Below are 21,479 nucleotides of genomic sequence, written 5' to 3'. Positions count from 1 at the left end.
TATCAGTGAGTCTCACAAAAGGCTTTCCAGAACTTTGAAGGATAAAACGCTCTCACATGTTGGCGTCAGACAGCTCCGCGCAAGCCGGGCGTGATGCATTTCAAATGGAAAAGCTGTCCTCTCCCAGAGATGGAACTCGATCCTGGCCTGTCTGTGTCACAAATAAATACATGAGTAACTGCACAGTAATTGCCAGGCAGCAGGGAGGTCACAAACAGAGGGAACCATCCCTTTTGGAGCAGAGATGGCTTTCCCAGCCTCATGGCAAACGCACATGGCAGTCTGGGAAATGGAAATTCCACACTGGATCATATCAGCGGTCCAGTGCTCTGTCTCTACAGTGAGTGGCCAGGACCAGATGCTTCAGTGGAATTTGCAAGAAAACCCATAATGGACAATTATTGAATAATTTGCTCATAGGGGAAGTTTCTTCCTAATCCCAGACAGCTAATGATTGGTTTATGCCCTGAAGCATGAGGGTTCATACATCTCCACCCCCAACCATTTTTATCCTATCTAAGGTATCCCTGGGTGCTCTCATTATCCAAATAAGTGTATAATCCTTTTTGAATCCTACTAAGCTCTTGGGCATAATGATAGCTTGTTGCAGTGAGTTCAACAGGCTAATTATGCATTGTGTAAAAAAAGTATTTCTTTTTATCAGTTTTAAATTTGTTTCTTTTCAATTTAATGGATGTCACTTTGTTCTTACATTATGGGGAAGAGTAAATAGGAGCATTCAATTGACCTTCTCCATACCATTAATTATTTTATATCTCTCTATCATGTCCCCACTTAATAATTTCCTCTTCCAACTGAACACTTCTCATCTATTAAATCTCTCTTAATATGGAGGTTTCTCCTTGTCTCTGTTGCCTTCTGTTGCCTAATTTAGGGCTTCTTCTATTTCCTCTACATATTTTAAGATGGCATGACCAGACATGAATATTGTATTTGGGCAGAGTGTGCCAACAATGTGTATAATTGTAGAATTACAATATTGTCATTGTTTTCCATCCCATTCTTTCTACATTCTCACATTTTGTTTGCTTTTTTAACCTCCACTGCTCATTGATCAGATGTTTAATTGAGCTGCCCGCAGTGACCCTCAGGTCCTTTTCCCAAGTTGTTAGAGTTAATTTAGAAGCCAGCAATGTGCATGAGCAATTCAATCTGTTCCTTCCAATATGTGTATTTTCATATTTGTCAACGCTGAATTTGGCTGCCATTGCTGAATTTGGCTGCCATTGTGCAGCTTATTAGGTCACACCGAACATCTCTGCAGTGCTCTGTAGTGCTGACTAACCTAAATAACTCTTTGCCATCCAGAAAGTTTTCCACCCCTCCAAATGCTTTTTCCAAGTGGCTGAATTTATTTGTCAGAATCAACCATAAGACAGTGTTTCTGGTGTGCTACATGTGGTCTGCGGCTGGAAATGTGACTACTTTTGATTAAGTATCTGGTAGGACACAGGGGTAAGAGTAACTAGAATTTCCAAACATAAAAGCCAAACCCTACCTGGAGTTACACATAAAATTAACTCTGATTGCCTAATGAGTCCCCATTTGGACACACATCACAACCACTGTGGATTTCCATGTGATATGCAATTTTTTGTGCAGTCATAACTATCTATCAGCATCTTCTGCAAAGAGACAGAAGTTTGCTGAGAGCTGTGTGTGAGATTTTAAATAATCCTCTGCATTTCAGACTGCAAAAGCCGAAGTTGCAGACTGTCCCTTCCCAGTCTGGATTTTGCACTGGTTAATACATGGCCCCTCCCTGGTGGTAGATGAGGGCACCACAGCCTGGAGGTCAGCAGGAGATTCTAGGTCTTTAGCTCTTGTATTTCTCTTGGGCAACAGAGACTCAAAAAGTTTCTTTTTACTTGCACATTTTTTTAGTATTAATTAGTCTTCATAAATAAGATCACATTCAAGTTTTAAGAATGACCCGAACTTAAGGATTGGACAAATTTAAAACACAAAGAATTTTCTGCAAGTAAACCAGAGATTTAAGTTCTCAATTCCAAACTTGTACTGACAATTCAAGTGGAGCATTATCCAAAGGCAATTTTTGTTTACAAAGAATGGGAATAGTTCTTTGGAGAACTATTTTTTTTTTGCTCATGTACTTCTTTTCCAAAAGAAATCAAGGTAATTGCAATGGTAAAGCTTGCTTTTATTTGTGGCCTCTTGCAACCCGCTCCCCAGCAGGCTTTTGTGTTTTGCTGCATTTTTACACATCTCCAGCTAATTTACATTTTCAGAGAAGCCTCACAGGGCACAATAAAATATCCTCAAACACAATGTTGATTTGAGGGGTCACTATGCCATGTTTTTGTTAATCTCTCATTTTCACAAACAACACATTGATATAAAATCTTAGCAGGCCCATACTTTTAGTTGTGCTGATATGAGAGCTGAGGGAGACTGGAATGTAGCACACAGCCTTACCCACTTTGGGATATTCTTGCTTCTTAGCATCTCTATCCCTCTGAAAGGTAAAGCTCTTCTGTACCCTCTGGCAGACAAAACCAGCCAAAATAACACAAAACAGAGGGAAAATCTGAAAAAAAAATCTGGTAATATGGCTTGTCCATCCAGAACTTGTAGTTCAGAAAATTTAAAGCAACAGACATGTAAAGCTGATTTAAAGAAGAAAATGTTCATGATTAATTTATTGTAATTAAATAAAAGGCTCTTGATAATTAGTATTGTTGTGGGCACAATTTAAAAAATCACAACAGGCTATAAAAATATCTATGTGGAATAAGATACCTGAACTCCATTCCACTATTGTTTTAATTTAACATGCCTACAAGGAAATTTATAACCATAACACAGAACTTCTGGATATGCTCCCTGTTCTAATTTGCCATTTTCATGTGCACTAAAAATTATTTGCCCTACTTCTTCCTAGTAAGTGATACAGATTGTTGCTGACAATTGCCAAGAAGGCAGCATATTAAAAACCTATCAATTATTAATTACTTCAAAATATTTTATTAAATGCATTATGAAAACTGAACACTGGACATTTTTTTCTAATTGCAATACACCTGTTATTTTGCAAACTTGCAATTGAAAACTTAGCAAATTTCTTCAGCTGATATGAGATCTTTGATATCTGTCTGTGCAGAAGTTTCTTGTGAGCAAATATGAAGAATAAACAGAATATTTAGCAGTTACAATTAACTGGCATGTGACAACAGCTTTGTGAATGGCACTGAAGAGGTAAATTCTACACTAAAATTTCCTCTCAGGTTTTTATATTAAGTGCATTCTCAAACCAGTGTTAGGAATTTTCCAGTAAGACAGCTGATCCTGGAAGATACTGAACAACCCAAATAAATGAGTCCTTATAGGACTGAATCCTAAACCAAGTGACCAGCACTGTCCTGTTCAGCTAGGGACAGATTCTAACTCAAATTGATGATTCTCCATTCCAAAATCCTTTTGTTTGAGAAGAACTTTTTTGTTAACAGTGATGTAAATAAACCCATTTAAAAAAAAGCCAGATAACCTGATTTCAGATGTGATGGGAATAATCATGATAATATGATGAATTGTCTCTTCAGACAATGTGCCTGTAAAACCTGCTGCCCAAGAGTACCCCAGTGCTTTATTACAAAGCACAGTTTAAAAGATAACATATATACAAGGCTAATGTGATTAAAATTAGCAATAAAACCATAAATAAAACAAATGGGTCTGCCAAGGCCTTGCTTAAAAATAAATATAACAGTCATACAGAGACACAGCAATGACGTGTTACAAAAGGAATTAGCTATTTAGCCACAGAACAGTTATAGTGCCAAAGGCCATCGGAAATGAAAGGCATTTTAAACACAAGAGGAGAAATAATTTGTGAGAATATTCACTTATTGTGTATCTCTGTTATCCAACTTTTCCTCTCTGTCACTCTGGACCAACACCTACCTGGGCAACTAAAACTCTACATGACCAGATTTTATCATTCAGCAGCCACTGTCCTAACTGGGGAAGCCAGGGGGACACTGTCTTTTAGAAAAGAAATTCTTACCTTTTCAGGAAAGGGCCTTTACATTGTCAGTTCCTAAATCTGCTTGTCTGCCTCAATTTTAATGTTGTCAGGCAGTTTAAATTTTAACAAATTTCCATATCTCAGAAGTATGAAATAACTTAAACAGTAGAACAAAGACAAATATTGCTGGAAATTAATGAAAAAAAAGAAGACAATAATGAAGAAATCTTAATTTCCTGCATTATGGCCCATTCTGAGAGTGAACAGAAATGCTGTTAACGAACGAGATCTGTGAAAACTGTGCTGAGATGATATAGACTGGGTGCCCAGAATAAGATCCTGTTATTTATTCAGGTTTTACTTTTTGAGTGTGTTCCTTAATTTGACGAACTACAAAACATTTATGAAAACTAAGTAACACAGTGTCCATTCAATATTGATTATTACAATTTTAGTATCACATCATCAGACAGTCCTGGGAACTTTGTCAGGACACCAGATTTGCCCAGAGTCCTTGGATGTCTGCTCAGACCATCACTGCAAGACTGCCCAGGGGCCGGAATGTCCAGTCAAGATTTTGTCTGGCTTTACCCCAATATATTCCAGAGATTTTTGTTCTCCAGAGAAACTCCACAGTCTTGGAAAAGTTAAGAGTGAATATTTCTAAACTCCATTAACAACGTATTTCAGTGCCCTGATCACAGATGATACTTCCAGTATTACCCCACTCTCTTCTTTTCTGTCTCCCAGGTCTGTATCTCTCTTCCTGGAATAAAACAAGGCCCAGATACATTTTCTGCCCTCTGGGCAGGGTGGATCAGCTGGCCAAGATCATACTGACCTTGGATCTCCTCTGAGCTCTCTGTCTTGCCCCCATGTCCACACAACTGAATTATTCCTGTGTGAGTGTGTCTGTGCTCTCAGGAACTGAAGCACTGTGAGAGTTGGTTGCTGTACCATGGAGAGTGGCATCCAGACACAGAGAATATTAAAGGTGGGATGGTGGTGGAGGACTGGAGAATGGTGGGAGGCAAGCTTAATGCAGCCCTGTCCACACAAATCATGTCCTGGTGTGGCTTCAGAACTGAGCCAGGGAGCAAACTAGATATTGTGCAAGAAAATGTAATATAATTAACATAATAGAATAGAATAGAATAGAATAGAATAGAATAGAATAGAATAGAATAGAATAGAATACCCACACAAAGAGCAGCCAGGCTTGCTCTCAGGCTCAGCACACATGGAAGGTGAACCTGTAACTGGCCCTGCAGATGACCAGCCTGAGTAACTCTGGCTGCTGAGTAAAGAATTGTTAGGGAATGAGGGCAAGGAAGTCTGTATGGGCGGGTGCCACAACGCAGACGTGAGGAGGTGCAGTTTCTGGGATAGATTTATCATGCTGCAGCTCCCACTTGCATTCATATGCATGCATCCTGTTAGAAATGTGATACCAGATGCTGTTTCCTGGCAACAGGCCCAACACCCCCTTTCTCTTAGGTGTGAATTTTGACAACTCCAATTCACTGGGGCCCTAGTTATGTTATCTTTTCTAAATGCTTAGAGACTAAAAAGACCTCTTGCTCTTTCTGCCGTGGACTTACGTGCCACTCGGGCCAATTTCCAATGCTGTATTAATCCAAAAATATCTTCTCTTATGTGTAGCACAATTACTACCACTAAATAGGGAAGGATGGAAACATTCTGACTCGAGCATGGATAACATGAGTCCTTTTTTGCTGTGTTGTCAGTCAGAGCTGTTGTTATGCTTGGCATATGTCACATCAATGTATAAAAAATGCCCGTGTCAGTCAAATGCATGTTACGTGTAGATTGGATGTCAATCTAATGTTTTGTATTAAAATCAGTGCCACAAAACATGCACAACTTTATAAACATCACTGCTGAGATTTTCATTTGGAAGTGTACAGCTGCTTGCAGCCATCATCTGCACAACACCTGAAGAGCTCAGAAATACTTGGGAAATTAAACTTCAGGAGAGGGACACTAAAATTCCAACTTCACTTCTCTGTTGCTACTCACAGACCAAAGGGAGGTCACCTATGCCACATGCTTCTCCCCATGGCTTGTCTGCTGCTAGGAAAAACACAGAGAAAAGCTGAGTTTCCAACAAAGGGAACTGCAGAGCAGGGGGTGCTGGGGCTGGCACAGGCTGACACTGTGGCCCCTGTGTGAGCTGTGCTGTGCCTGCCTGAGTTCTACACACAGGAGTGGGAAAGGTGGGAGAGGTGGGGACAGGGGCCAGTCCCAGCTGAGAGCTGGGAGCTCAGCAGCACTTCCAACCCTACACAGACTTGCTGCCATGGGAGAAACTGGGAGGCTTTCAGGGCAGATGGTCACTGGGTATAGACTTGGGGTCACTGGAAAGCTGGTCCCAGCGACACTGTGGATGTTTCCTGTGGAACTTTTTCAGCCAAGCACAGCCCAGGTGGAACAGCTGCCCATAGTTTTGTTCACACAGATGCTTTGGCCTGGTTAATCCAACAGCAGTTTTGAGAATAAAAGCTGTTTATAAGCATTAATTAATCTTTGCAATGAGGACATTGCTATTAACCCTGTTGTATGTGGGGGTCACATCTGTGGTTGGTGCAGGCTCGTTCAGTGGTCTGACTCCCCTAGGATGGTTCCAGCTTGTGGCAGTATGGATTTTGTCTAGAGACACTTTAGCAAAAAACAGACTGAGGATTGTTGGACAGATATTGGGAATTCTGGTTCTGACTGTGCTTCTGACTCTCCAAAATACTGATGAATCACATGGTCAAAGAAAGCGACCTTGCACACAGACAAGAATATAAAGCCATCTTCATGATCATTCTGAAAACTCAAGAAATGTATCATTTAATTTGCATTTGAATGACTGGGCTCAAGTGATTACTGAATAAAAGGTGGCCTGTTGTGGCCTATTGCTTGCCCATAAATACTTATTTTCCCAGTGTGACACTCTGTTGTTAATCAAATGAAATCTATTCATGTTGTCCACTAAATTACCAGATTTAAGCTGAAGAAACTGCTTAGTATAAAACAGCTACCCCAAAGTAGATGCATAAATTGGGAAAATGTTGTATTTTGCTGGCTTCTAAACACCCAAAAGGTTGAAGATTTACCTCTTGGTTTCACAAAGCAGTAGGCAGAACCAGTGATTCCAGTTCCAAACAGGATTCTCAGGGTTCTGTCAATGTTTTCTCTCTTTTTGATTCTGAGGCACCAGATGTTTATGAGGGAAGGAGCAGGAAATCCACTCTCTAACCCCATTCCCTAATTCAAGTTGTTACTCTTGGAGACAAACCTATACATCATCTTTGTATATTAGCAAGAGATCCCATGGTAGAGATAAAGATGCTGGAGAGGCAAAAGGTCAGGATGAATAAGTGGGAAGGAGGATGCTCAGAGGGACCTGAAGCTACCTCCCTTCCAAACAAACAGAAACCCCCTCAACAACGACCCTAAAAGGGACAAGTTCACAATAAGTGGCTCTGCAAGAAATGTTCCTTAATCCTTTAGAAAGGCAGTTGGATTGTGCTCCAGAAGTTCAGCAGACAGTACAGACTCCCAGTCCCCAAAAAAAAGGGAGTTAATGGCCTCAAACCTCATGCCAGGGGTTGTGAATGGCAGCACACAGGCTCTTAAAAGGCAGAACATAACAGTATTAGACTCATAAAAGAATACACACATTTGGCATTAAAGGGATGGCATAAATATTTTTAAATAGCTCCTGGGGTTTGGACAGAGAACACTGTAAAACAGTCTCTTTATCTTTGCAAGAAAATATATGCTCATTGAAAAACTGCTGGATTGGGAAAAAAGTGATTTCCTTGCAGTGTTAGAGCCCCAAAGCCTTGGTAGCAATTTTTCATCATTTTGTTAATTTTCACTAATATGACAAGTATGCTACTAATATGATTGTTCTGTTTAAAAACTAATACCACTATTAATATGTTACAGTGATGAATTACTAACAATAATCTATCACGAAGGAAAAATAGTGACATAATTAATGCAGTGTTACTATTGTGCAATAGCAATTTGTTAACTCCATGCAAAGTACTCAAAGAAAACTTTATTTTTCATATTTTCTTCCGTAATTGCTTTTACCCATATTTACAGTGGAAAGATCTGCTTGCAAAAGAGAAACTCAGCACCTGAATCTTTTCTTTTTGGTTCAGTACATGCAGGCTCTTAGGCTGACAGATTTAATCTCAACCTTACTTTAGAATCTGGATATTATCTTTTTAGGCAAGACTTTTACTGCTGCTTTTAAGATCTTTTCTCTACTCCCTTGTACAACAGTGCAGCTTATTACAGAGCTCTCACATTGCAACCATTTTATGACCAGGGGATACATTGTCATATTGCATTGATTAAAACACTCCCAGTCTACACATCGTTGCTTTTTTACACACACATTTCAAATGCAATCTCAGGGCAGGTAAACTAATACAGAAAACAGCTTTGCAAAGAATCTAGTTACTTTACCATAAAGACTTATGCTCCAAACAAGAAGAATGCAGGAAAATGTGCATATTCCCTTTACCTGAGTTTTTTTCCACAGTTTTAAAAGTCTGTGACATTCTTTCAAACTTTGTCTGCAAAAGAGCCTTTTTCAGTGCCCATTTCCAGCACAAGATAACCCATCATAGACATCATAAAGATTCTTGAGTATGGATCACATTACTGCAGCTCTTTGCACACTTTCTCCTATGATCCTACTTCCATCCCCATTCAGACCAGTAATTAGTGCCCCTCTGGCAGCCTCTTCCAAAGCATAGAAAAAGCAGCCTGGACCCTGCACAGGTGAGCAGGGCGGTCAGGACGGACTCAGCCATGGCTCTGCTGCATTTGGGCCAGACAGGCACTGCCACTCATCCCATTTGTCACCAGCACCGCAGGGTCCTCTCTGCTCCTGCTCATCACATCGGGCTGTGATGCAAGAGCTAATTATAAAATCAATCATTAGCAGCTCTGCAAAGTCAGAGGAAATACTATCATGCAGGTCTGGTGTGATTTTCCATAACTTCCCACAGCTGGAAGCAAGAGGTTGGAAAACTCTGCCCGGTCTGACTGGTGAAACTGTCTCTAACCAGCAGTGAGTGAAAGACTGCAGGATCCATCACAGGATCTCTCTACCACCTATGCATGTGCTGTGATCAAAACCACTACCTTAATTACATTAATTTAGTACTACCAGTAGCTCTGCTGTTTGCTGGTCACTGTAATAAAAAAAGGTTGTAATAATAATAATAATAATAATGATAATGATAATAATAATAATAATAATAATAATAATAATAATAATAATAATAATAATAATAGCAGCAGCAAAAATAATAGCAATAACAATAATAATAATAGTAGTAGTACTAAACCCTGGAGCAAAAGAAAGTTTGACTTGGTAGAAATATTTCTCAAACAACTACTCAGCTGGACTTACACAGTGGAATTCACCTTGGATTAAAGACTGCATTTGTTTTTTAAATGGCTAAAGAGAGAAAGGAAATTTAAGCTATCCAATGTAATCTTGTTTAATAAAAATCTGCACGTCATTACCTCTTCTTCATACCTGCAGAGCCAACACAGCACTGCCTGAATATTCCCCAAAATTATTAGCACAAACACAATTGTACAAATCTGTTTTTCAAAGCATAACAAAGACTTTTGCCCTCTTTTAAGCCCACATGAAAACTGGCTTTGCTGTTCAGCAAGCCATATCTAAGAGTGCAATAAAAATACTCTTGTGCACCCACAATGCTTAATTTTCACAAAGTTTTATGCTGAAATAAACCGTTTTTAAAGGATTGTAAAGCAACACGTTTCTAAAGTCACATCTTCAATGCTCTGGCATGTCCTTTTGAAAAGTTAGTGGAATGAAGACAAGATCTGAAAGCAGTGCAGAATGATGGCACCATTTGGAACCACAACAAAATTATTTCTATCTTCACTCTCATTTTAAAAAAAAAGAAAAAAAAAAGAGCCTAAGAGCTGAGTATAGATTAAATATAGTAATTCAAATCTGGCTGAGAAGCTGCGAACTTTTATGCCAAGTTCTAGCCTGAAATGAATTTAAATGGCCACAAGTAAAAAATCCACAAAGGGGAGATTGCAATGAAATCCTAGCAGGGAAATAAAAATAGCATCGTAAGCAAACAGCGTAACCTTAAAAAGGGAAGCAGAGAAAGCAGAAACTGGGAAATATTCTTGAACTTCTGTATAAAAGAACTAGAAAAAAGTAGGACAGCAGAGCTAAGGTCACTGTGGAAAACCAAGTGATGGTGTTTGTTTTGGTATTTGAAACACAGGAGTGAGGTCAGACTGTGAGCGGTGACCTGAGGGCTGCTAAACTATTGGGAGCAGCTCCAAGGCCTGCATGGCAATTGCTCCCCTCTGGCCATGACCCAAACAGATTCCCAGTATTTTACTGTAAAATAATTTATAAATATCTGTGCAGTTCTAAAATGTAACTTGTAATGCAACCCTGTATTCCTATAGAGTTTCAGTGTAATACATATGTATACTTTTTTTTTTTTTTGCTTTGCTTACTGTACATGCAGAAGTCCTTATCCCAACAACTAACAATGGCTTTATGAGGGATCAGTGAGACTTAGAGAAGGTTTGGGGGTCCAAACTGGTGATCCCTTTGCAGAGAGAGGACCTCTGCCCATGACAAACGATATTTAAGGTACAAAAAGGCACAAATGGTCAGTGTATTTCCAAAGCCAAGGCAGTTGCTTGTGGGAATGGTGTCCAGCATCGTAGCAAGAGGCTCAGGGCAAAACAGATTTGGAATCTATCTGATGATTGGTAGCTGTCACAGAGCATTTTCTCTTTATTGTATAACAGGGTGAGTAAATTGTCTTGTTTTCCTATATAACAACTCTTTATATTGTCTCTGCTGTATTGCTCTTTCTACACATGAACAGCAAAGGTAATGCTGTACATTTTGTGGCATTTGAGGGCCTCCTAGAAATGACTGAGTAGGGAGACATCAGGAGGTGGTGCTCTTCCTTAATACAAAAAGGAATAAAATACAAGCCATGGAGAATTTCTGGAGTCTTTGGCACAACTCCTGAGAGATGTGGTGCCTAAAATTCCTCAAATACCCCATGGGAATTGTGGGGCATCCTTCCTAGGTAGCTGACAGGCTTGGCACACTGCAAGTCATCCTCCTGCATCCGTAGGCACTTCACCAGAGCCTTGAGAAGCTGGGATCAGATAGGATCAGGTCTATGGAAAAGGGGTTTATGGACATTGATGAAGTGCATTGAGGTCTCTCTCGAGCAGTACTGACAGGAAATACATTGCTATTTCCAAAGAGAGAAACTTGCTGCCAAAGGAGGGCTGCAGGTGGAACCTGTCATGCTGACACTTCCTGTACAGCTCCTATAATAAACCCCTATTTCCCGACAGGGATTTCCCGCATAATAATAATAGGAAGAAGAACAGATAACAAGAATATGCACGCTTTTCCTGTAGAGCTTGAATTTTGAGGAAATGCAAAAAACTTAAGGCTGGAAGTTTCCACCCGTGTCCCCCTTGCACACAGGATCCTTCCCGCTGGAGCGGGCGATGCCTTTGGAAGCGCTGCCTTTTCCCTGGGAGCGCCGGGCGCTGCGGGAGGTGATGCGGCCGCTGCCCCCGGCCCCACCGGCCCCAGCAGCCAAGGGAGGAGGAACAACCTCAGCCCCCAAACCTGCGGGAACAACTTCCTGTCCTTCATGTCTCTCACCGCCCTCCCATAGGGATATATATAAATATAAATATATATATATATATATAAATATTTGTAAAACCAGCAATTGATAAATGCAGCTAGTAAATAACCACCCTTAAAAAAAAAAAAAAGAAAAAAAAAAGAAAAGAAAAACACCCCACACAAGCCATAATGATGATGATGATGATGACGGGAGGGGGGGAAATAAATAAATAAAAGCGAGCGAGAGTCGGCGAGGGAGAGGGAGGCAGGTTCAATTATCTAAACAAAGAAATCATGGCGGAGTGTTTACATTTGGCAGCCCAAAGCCTCTTGGATTACGGAACCCCCCCCAAACCCAAGCGGCCCCCCCCGGCCCCCCGCTGTCGCGGCTCGCCGAAGCCCGCCCTCCGACACCTCGCCGCGGCCCGGGTAAGTGCGGAGCTTGCGGCGGCCGGACCCGGGCGGGCGCTGGGGCGGGGGCGAGCGGCTCCCCCGCCCGATGCGTGTGTGTGTGTCTGTGAGTGTGTGTCTGTGTCGCGGGGGGGAATACGGGCTGCGCTCGCCGCCGCGCCGGCCGGGGGCCGCCTGTCCCCGTGCCCGTCTCTGTCCCCGTGCCCGTCCCCGCCCCGGGGTCACGGCGCCCGGCGCTGACTGGCGGCTCCGCCCCCGCGGCCGCCCCCCGCCCGCCGCCGCCGCCGTGCCCCGCCGGGCGCACAGAACTGCCCGACCGGGCACGGGGGGGGGCTCCGCCGCCGCGCCCGCACCATCGCGGGGCTCCGCTCCTGGGGAGCGAGAGGCCCCGGAATGGGCAGCGGGGGGAGACGCGCGGACGGTGGCGGGGGCGACTTGATGAGGCTCCTTCTCCCGGTGTCCGAGAGGCGCAGCGCAGAGCGAGCGTGGGCACCGGCGGAGGCGGTGGGGAGCTGGCAGCAGCGCAGAACCCCTCTCCCCAAAACGCTCTCACCCCCGAACGTGCCGGCTGCCAAATACCCTTGACCCAAATGACCTCTCCCCGAAATGTTTTTACTCTGCAAATGCTCTTATCCCCCAAATGCCATCAGCCTCCAACACCCTCACCTTCAGTGCTCCTTGCCCTTGCTTCCAAACATCCTTACCCCCAATGCTTTTGTTTCAATCTCCCTCGCTCCCTCGCTGCCCTTGTCTGCAGACGACTTCATCCCCGAACAGCACCAACCCCGATCTTGCCCTAAAACATCTGCACTCCTAACATTTTATCCCCCAAAACCCTCTTGCTCCCGACGTCCCTCAATAACAAACGGGTTTAGCTTTTGGTGCTTCTCAGAACCGTGTTCCACGTCCTACCCTCTCACCCCCCGAAAGAGCCAGAAAGGCGCCTGGGTCCCTCCCCCTGCCAACTCCAGCCCCCAGACTGCTGATCTGACACTGCCTCCCCCATAGGCCACTGCTGTGAAATGTGGAAATGACCCTTTCAAGCAGGCTGCAAGTGTTGCTCCCATGTGTCCATCAAAAAGTCCCCCGGCCCCAGACACATCTCAGTGCTAGAAAGCTGTAAAACTAATTTGGCACCTCTGCCCTCCTGGATGTGGCTGAGGGGCAGTGGCCTCCCCCTGGTTTTGTGACCCAAATGCACTGGCTGGGAGTCCTGCAGTCCTGCTGCACTGCACTTATCCCTATATTGGCATGTCTGGGAGATGCATGCATTGCTTCCAGGGCTCCGCAGCAGGATTGGCAAAATGACTACTGAGGTAGCAGGATGTTGGAGCTTGGGAGGATTCTTGGCTGGTTCCAGGCTTTTTCTGTCACAGTGCTGAACCTGCAAATATTTCTGAGGCTGTGCTCCTACATGTCCCAAATTCAGAGTGCATTGAGCTGTGTGAGATTGAGAAAAGTAGCAAAGATAAGTCTTTATTGACTCCTTGAACTGTTTGACTTCAAAAGTTTGTGGAGGTCAAATTCATGAATGAAAGAAAAATGATTTATACTGTAGAGTTATGAAACAGTGTAAGTGAAAAAGGGTTTGGGACAGGGAGTTTGAGACATTCACTTTTCCTGCTCATCTGTGGGAGTGGGTTTTACTGTAGTGTGTTGTGTGACAGTGAGAAGCCTGTGCTCATGTCAGCATTGTGGTGGTGGTGCTCTGAAACATCGAATGAAACAGGAATGAGGGGAGGTGCCTGTGGGTGCCATGGCTGGGTGTGTTTATCCTGGGGCTGTGGCTTTGGTTCTCAGTGTGTGTATCCATCCCTTTGCCAAATCTAGGGCCACCAAGGGAGGGGCAGGGGCCTGACCGAGGGCTGTGGCTGGCTACAGACCTTTGATGTCTGTCTTGCCTTACCAGATGTTGTGGTGAAACATTGCATGACAAGAGTACGAAACACAGGTTAGCACCAAATGTCAAGCCATGCAAAATTTTGGCTCTGGAGACATCAGTGGAGACATCATTATGTTTCCATTGCTTAGAAAGTCATTACTCAAAATCTCTTGTTTCCTTTCCTCTCATTATTCCCTCCTCTGTGCAGCTACATTTCCCTACATCGACATTTCGGCCAGGCTTTTCTGGGTTTGTACACAATGAGGATAAAAGGCCTGGTGAGGAAATTCCCCATGCACATCCATTTTTTGTCACTTTACTTCCTAGAATCTCTTAAGGTCTGAGGCTGTTTTCTCAAGGAAAGCTCTTAATTTAAGTGGCCTGTTAACTGTTAATTGCAGTTCTGTTCTGGCTATTTGCTTGAGTATCATGTCAAACCTGCTGCTCTGGTCTGGAGGCTACACTGGTGATCTGCTCTCGTCTCTAAACTGCTTTTGCTTTCTACTGTGCTATTGAAGACCAAGGTAATATTTCTCTTCTTCGTGAAAACTGACATTGCCTTAGATTTAAGAATTTCGTTGAGCAAGGTGTCCCACTTAAAACTGTTCCAAAATCTCAATTTTATGGATACTAAAAAAAGAAACAAACAAAAAAAAAGGCTGCCCTGAGACATAGCACTGAAATAATTTTGTTTCTGTTTTTGCAGTAGGAATGTGTTTAGATGAGAAAAACATTTAAAGCTGGGCAAAACATTGATGATTTGATAGGTAGGTGGTTAACAGAGTTCTGCAGAACTCCTGTTTATCAAACTGCAACCATTGGTGTGCTCAGTGTAAGCAGAGCTTGAACTTCCAGTGTGTGCTCCTAGGCAGACTGGAAGTCTGGAGAAGGATACATTATCTGTCTTGAGGTCTGAGCAGTGTGTGGAACAGTGGCAGTGCCAGAGAAATTCCATCCCTAGAAACAATTTCATTCATTTATTGTGAAGTTAGGTTCTGTTTTCTAGTAACTGTAAAATCAATGCTCTGTTTTGGCTGTTTGACCATGATAGTCACAGCAAAATGATAAAACAATGCTGGTGGAATGGATATCATCATGTCTCAGGCTGAGGAGAGCATTACTGGGGCTGGCTCTCTCATGGTGAGTGTTTGTAGGTTTTTGATTAATGAGAGTTCATTCAGGTATTGAGAGAAGAAGAGACCTCTCAAATGATGCTGAATCTGTTTCCCGAGTATGTAATAGAATGAAACTCTGGGGCTGTCGCTGGACAGTAAGATATTCTGACATGAATATATATTTCAGAGCTCTGCACAAAATGAGGATTTCATGCATAGGCAACACAGTGTGACAAGTCATATCCTGTGTGACCTTGTGCTTACAGTATAAAGTTGTGTAATAATATATTCTTCTAAATTAATACACAAAATAAATAGAACATACCTCATTTTTATGCTAATAATGATATTTTTCAATTCTAAGCACCTTTTATTCTAAGACCTCAAAGTAAATTACAGGTAGGAATAAACCAAGCTTCATAACACCATTGTGAATTTTTGTATTATCATACAGAGAAAGGTATCATTATTAATTACTGTTATTTAATTTTCTGGTAATTATTATCTGATTTGCATGTTCTCTGATACTGTTCTCCCTCCTAATATGTTGACGATAAAATATGATCTTATGAAACAGAAGAAAAAAATTAATTTTCAGCCATGGGAATGGACAGATCTGTCAGAGTTAACAGGCAAAATAATACTGACTGATTCCTGAAGGAATTAGCAGAGAATTTTATAGTAGAATATATTTCATGTGGCTGGAACAGAAAGTAAATTTGGAATCACTCTGCTGTGTGGTTCATCCTGTGATGTAACTGTAGGTGAAAGGCTGATGAGACTGTACAAAGACATTATAGCCGAGGGAACAAAAGAAACCCAAACTGTTTTGTTTAATTCGAATCACAAAGAATAGGATTTGTTTAATTCACGTCTCCCAGGACAGGGTTTCCAAAAGGAGGGATTACTGGCTTAGTTCTACTGCCAGTGGTGAAAATGCCATTTACTCCAAGGGGAGCAGATTGAGGCCACTGACAAGTGCTTTTGCAGTCCTGTCCTTTATGTTTGTAAAGTGGGAGTGCAACTTTGCATGCCTGATACTCAGGAGTGTGTTTCTTATAAATTTCAGCACAGGATTTGATTCTCTGACAGACCCCTGTATGTGGAGGTAGAATAACATTTCTGGAATGAGAAACCAGCTTGCAATGTTCTTCAGCAGCATTTTCTCCATCTATGGCAGTGAGGTTGTGTGGGCAGGCAATTAGTACAGAATTTGCTCTAATTTATTAATGCATATTTACAACCTTAATTCCGGTTTAACAGAATGTTTTGCGGTGGAACGTTTACACAAAGAGCACGTGAAAAAATTATCACTGCATGTATTAAGCACAAAGAAAGCATCCCAATACTGCTGTGTAGGAGCAACTGACAAGACAGAACATATTACAGAAAACTATCTTTTTCATTAAGTCTGCACAAAATGAGGATTTAACGCATGGGCAGCACAGCCAGTCCCAGCGGTTTAGTGCCCATAATCCCACCTTGAAAATGGCTTCACAATAATAATTACTGCTACAAAATGGACACTGCTTCCCATTTTGGCGGCTCTACTTCACACATAACTAATTGCAAACACACAAGGCAAGATCTGTATTTTCCTCTCCACCTAGTTCCAGAAACCTTCCCATAAGATTTCCAGTCTCCAGCTGACAACTTCCCACTTGGCCTTGTTTTACCACACTAAGGCAGAGCGTGTGGAGCAGCCCCCCTTGCTTTGGCATGTTCCAACCATCCCTGGACATTAAGGTGCTATGACATGAATATATATTTGTGAGGTTTGCAAAAAATGAGGATTTCACGCATAGGCAACACAGTGTGACAAGTAGTATCCGACATGACCTTGCAAATGCAGGCTGAGCTCCAGAATAAACAGCTCAGAAGAGCCAGGACTATGGCAGATTCCCAGGCTCTGGAAGGAAATCCCAGCGTTCGGTTCCAAGCCTGCAGAGACTCTTCCTATGAAGAGTCTTGCTTTAAACACGTGGTAAATTGCCCTGAGAACAGCAATTTCCAACTAGTGTTAGAAAGCCAGGCTCGTTATTACAGAAAATCCATGGTCAGTGGAACTCACCACAGAGAGCTGAGTCCTCGTCATGGCTGGAGATTTCACAGCTTCTGTGCTCCAGATGTGGATTGTTGGTTCTCATTGTGGCAGCGCCCACATTTATCACTTGTTCAGGCTGTTGTTCCTTTCTCCTGTACATTTTCTTGCCAGCTTTTTTCTCTCGCTAAGTGAACAATAGATTGGGATGAAACTATTTTTTTCTGCTCTTCTGAAATAAACTGTGATCTTTTTAAAGCTGAAAACAACATAAATGTTTATGGTATATGGAGATAAGCAAGTGTCTTCCCACACACCCATTTCTCACAGTTCAAAACAACCTGGTGCTGTCTTGCCCTTTCTCCAGCTGTCTTTGAGTATGGGCTGCCAGACTCTGGGTAGGGGGCAGGACATTTTTGTTCAGGAGAACTAATATGAAATAGGATCTTGTTATTTAGAGTGTATCAAAGATCTATGTATTTATATGTTTTGCTTTTTTTTCTTCCTTTTCTTTTTAACTTCTTTCCTGTTAAAATTTCAGTGGGTTTCATTGATTTTTTTTAGGCATTAGCCTGAGTCTCCAGCTTGTGGTCACTTCTGGAGCAAAAAGCCTTGTAGAAACCAGCCAGGAAAGGATGTGGAGAATCTGTCTTCCTTTCTCAAAGGCAGGATAACTTTGTCATTATTGGTAGAAGTTTGTTCACTCCATTTTTAGAAACCACAAAGATTTTGCAGTCTTCTGGGTAGCCCATTGACCTAAATCTCCCCTGGCATATTGAATTTCATTACCACTTGTTCTATCTAAATTGGACATAAAAGGAGTCTGTTCACTCTTCTCTGTCTTCTCAAATGTCTGGAGGACTTCAGTGTGTCCCTGGCAGTCACCCCCTCTCAGGCCTAGGCAATCCCAGCTCTTCCCCTGCTCCTCAGAGGTCACGTTCCAGCCTTGCGCTGGTTAGTGTAGATCCATCCCAAAGGGTTGAGCTGACTGCTGGACTCAGTCTAACTCCAGCCAGTGCTCTGCCATCTTTCATCAGGATGGGAATTATTTTGGCTTTTTCAGTACTCTTACTGTTTTCTATTTAGTTTCAGTTCTTAGAGCTTTATTATTACGCAAGGCTTGGAGACCATGGGGAAAGTGCCATCAGTAAAAACGAATAATAAATCTTTCTTACTGTGGCAATATTCCTTATCTTTAGAATATATTTTTCTTTCTGAGTTTTATCTTCTCTCTTCTTTTCTAGGTGAGGAGATAATTTTAGGTAAATGACAATTCCACTCCTATTTCCAATGTAAGGATAGAATTGTTTGTAGTGTAACACAGTCCCATGCTACATAACTGTCCTATATATTTACAAGAATAAGTTATTCTGGTTCTGCTTTTTGCTGTGGTCTATTAGGGAAATCATGCCTCAATGTTAGAATTATTGGTAAATAGATGCAGACACAGCAGATCATAAACTCAGTGCATACATTTTGGCCTAAGACCACATTCATTTTGCTTCTAAAAAGCATTCTATAGAGCATAATATATTCGAAAATATTTCTTAAATTGTGAAGTCTTTGAGGTTGGGATATTCATAAATGTTTGCAGAGTACCTAGAATTCATCTTTGATTGGGGCCTATGGGTAATTTAGAAACATAAATATTTAATGGTAATGGTAATTACCCCTTTTTCAGAATAATAATGTCTTTGAAGTTCCATCTTGGATGAGTGAAACCCCCTTAATAAGTTTCTCCCACCACTTTGAAGAATATTTTCTTGTCATTGGAAGCATTTCTGGAATTCATAGTTCTGTATATTACAAAAATGCCACACTTCATAAATTGCACAACTGTTTGCTCCATCCTGTCTCTTGCTTAAGGTTCATGAAAATCGGGATGGAAGTGGCACCATGGATTGTGCTCTGTGGCTGTTCCTGCCTTGATGCTTTAACTGAGATGAAGAACAGTGTTTGCAGGGGTCAGGCCTACTTCCCCAACTGGGATTCTTGTTGTGCAGTGATCTCCCAGCACCAAAACCAGATTCCTCTGGGATTAAACCACACCAGAAGTACATACTTGGGAGTGTTTCTTCCCTTGGAGCAGACCAGAACATGTGGAGAATTACCTCAAGTGATTAATGAAAACTTGACAGAATATTGACTATATGATACCAACTTCCAAATGGCTGCCATGATGTATTGACAGCAGCACTGGCAAATAAATAATACATACTTTTAAAATTTCTGTAATTACATGTTTACCCAATAGGCCAGAACAGCTCTGTCCCAAGGAGCTGTTGCAGTCTGAGTAAATAATACATGTTTTAAAGTCCATAATTACGTATTTAAACGATAGACTATCGAGGAAATAATGCACATTTTAAAAAGTCCATAATTACATATTTACATGATAGTCTGTAAATTCTGTAATTACTTATTTACACAATAGACCATAGCAGCTGTTACAGTCTATTATGGTAACTCCCATAGAATTATATTATGGATTTTTTTATAACTTAAAAAAAGTATATTTAACTGGAAAATTTTATTGTTAGTCTTTTAAAAAACCCTCCACAAATCTCTAAAATACGAAAATATGTGTCAAGTTAAAAATTTAGGGTGATGCAGAGATAGGGAAGTTCTTATCCCTTCACAGTAAATATCTTTTGTTAGCATGAGGAGCTTAGGATTTTTCATTAATTTCAGAATTTCTTTACTTAGGTAGCAGAAATATAAATATGCAACATTCCATGATTATACTTTCCTTATTGTCCTGTAGACATTCAATTTGGATAAGCATTCAGGATTCTTAAATTCTTCAGTTCCTGTTCTGCTCTTATTAAAATCAGTGATAAAACTCCCATCAACCCCGGTTTCAGAAATCATTTATATTGAGGACAGCACTTACACATGTACTTGAAATCAATGGCACTTAAGCATCTTTTAAAAATAAGCACATACTTAAGGACTCTCATGAATTCTGATGGACCGAAACATATGATTAAATGCTTTCCTGAATTGGGATCCTGCCTTCCATGGAAGCAGGATTGGAACCTTCCTCTTCCATGGCTTTATTGATGGCCCACAGGTTTTTTGTTGCTCGTGCTGTGGCCTCTCCCCGAGGAGAAGCTTTTTTAGTGTGTTTAACTCCAGACATAGATGTGTGAGAATTGGTGCTACAGCAAATGCCTTGCTGCTCCTTTGTTCTTTGTGGAGAGCCATGAATTGAGAATTCATCCAGTGTTTTCCATAGCTCAGCTGCTGAATTTATTCCTCATGTTAAAGACTGGATCAATACACCTAAATGAGACTTCTGTCCATAATTACTACTAAATAGCAGGGCTAAATCAAGCAAGTCAGAATGTGACATTTAGCTCAGCCGGACCTTATGCATTTAGTAAGGAAACAGAGTATGAGAGAAACCTTTGATCCCCACTGTTGGTTTCATTAAAACATTGGAGTTAAGAGAATCTGAGCTGTTGGGAGCCCCATTTAAGCCTTGCCATAAACGTGATGAAATATGCAGGTACTTTTTAACGAGGGTTTGAAGGGTGTTCAATTGCTGGTCACACGTTTTGACTGAAAGCACCAGGTAGAGGGCTGAAGGTTTTGTCTTTCCTTCACAATGAGCATTACAGCATCAAATTGGGTAAAGAAATATCCGGTTAGAAATAAAGAAGACATTTTGTAAAGTGAAATATGCGAAAACTGAGTTTCACAGGAAAGAAAATCCTCAACAAGACACACTTCTGCAATTTTTTGCTGTAGATCCTCCCAGATGCTGTTACTGACACAAGTGCACACATTTGGCTATTTGGTTAAAGGCCAAACAGAAAGTCAATATCAATATCAATCCTTTGTTAAAATTGCAAAGGTGATAGAAGGAATGATTTAATAGCAGGAGTCTAATTCTTATCTCTTCCATGGTGCTTTTTATCTGTGTAAAACTGATAAATTGCGTTACCTGACTGGTCAGTCTTTGAAACCTGCAAATGAAAACAAAGAATGTGTGGGATTAGAGAACTAAAAACCTGAGCAATAGCTTCAGGTTATGTAGGAACCATATTTAAGTGGTTTACATTTAAAAGCAACTTCAGTCTTGCATTCTTCACCACAAATACTTGCATTTGAAAAATAAAAAATTAGGGGACCTCTGTCTCCTGTTGGACAGCCCTGTGGCACTCAGTGGGAATAACCAATGCTCTTCATGGAAGCACTATCCCTTGCAAAACTGTCAAGGTCAGTTGCTGTGTCATTTTCCTACTCTGTTTTCCATTAAAACATCCACACATCAACGTTTGCTGGATTTGTAGCACTTCCAAGCTTTCCACTTG

General features: G+C 41.4%; 1 protein-coding gene across 1 annotated transcript in view; it reads right to left on the bottom strand.

Annotated features, from left to right (window-relative positions):
- FANCL (FA complementation group L) overlaps positions 1-13,028 on the bottom strand; it is a 67,227-nt gene extending 54,199 nt beyond the window's left edge. The window contains exon 1 of the mRNA XM_026793283.2: positions 12,827-13,028. Coding sequence (XP_026649084.2) covers positions 12,827-12,889 — 63 coding nt within the window. The 5' untranslated portion in view covers positions 12,890-13,028. The remainder of the gene's footprint in view (positions 1-12,826) is intronic.
- Positions 13,029-21,479: the final 8,451 nt, after the last annotated feature.

Source organism: Zonotrichia albicollis, chromosome 3 (genome assembly GCF_047830755.1).
Source record: "Zonotrichia albicollis isolate bZonAlb1 chromosome 3, bZonAlb1.hap1, whole genome shotgun sequence".
NCBI lineage: Eukaryota > Metazoa > Chordata > Aves > Passeriformes > Passerellidae > Zonotrichia > Zonotrichia albicollis.
The sequence above is the reverse complement of the archived record's forward strand: the minus strand, read 5'-3'. Positions and strand labels throughout refer to the sequence as shown.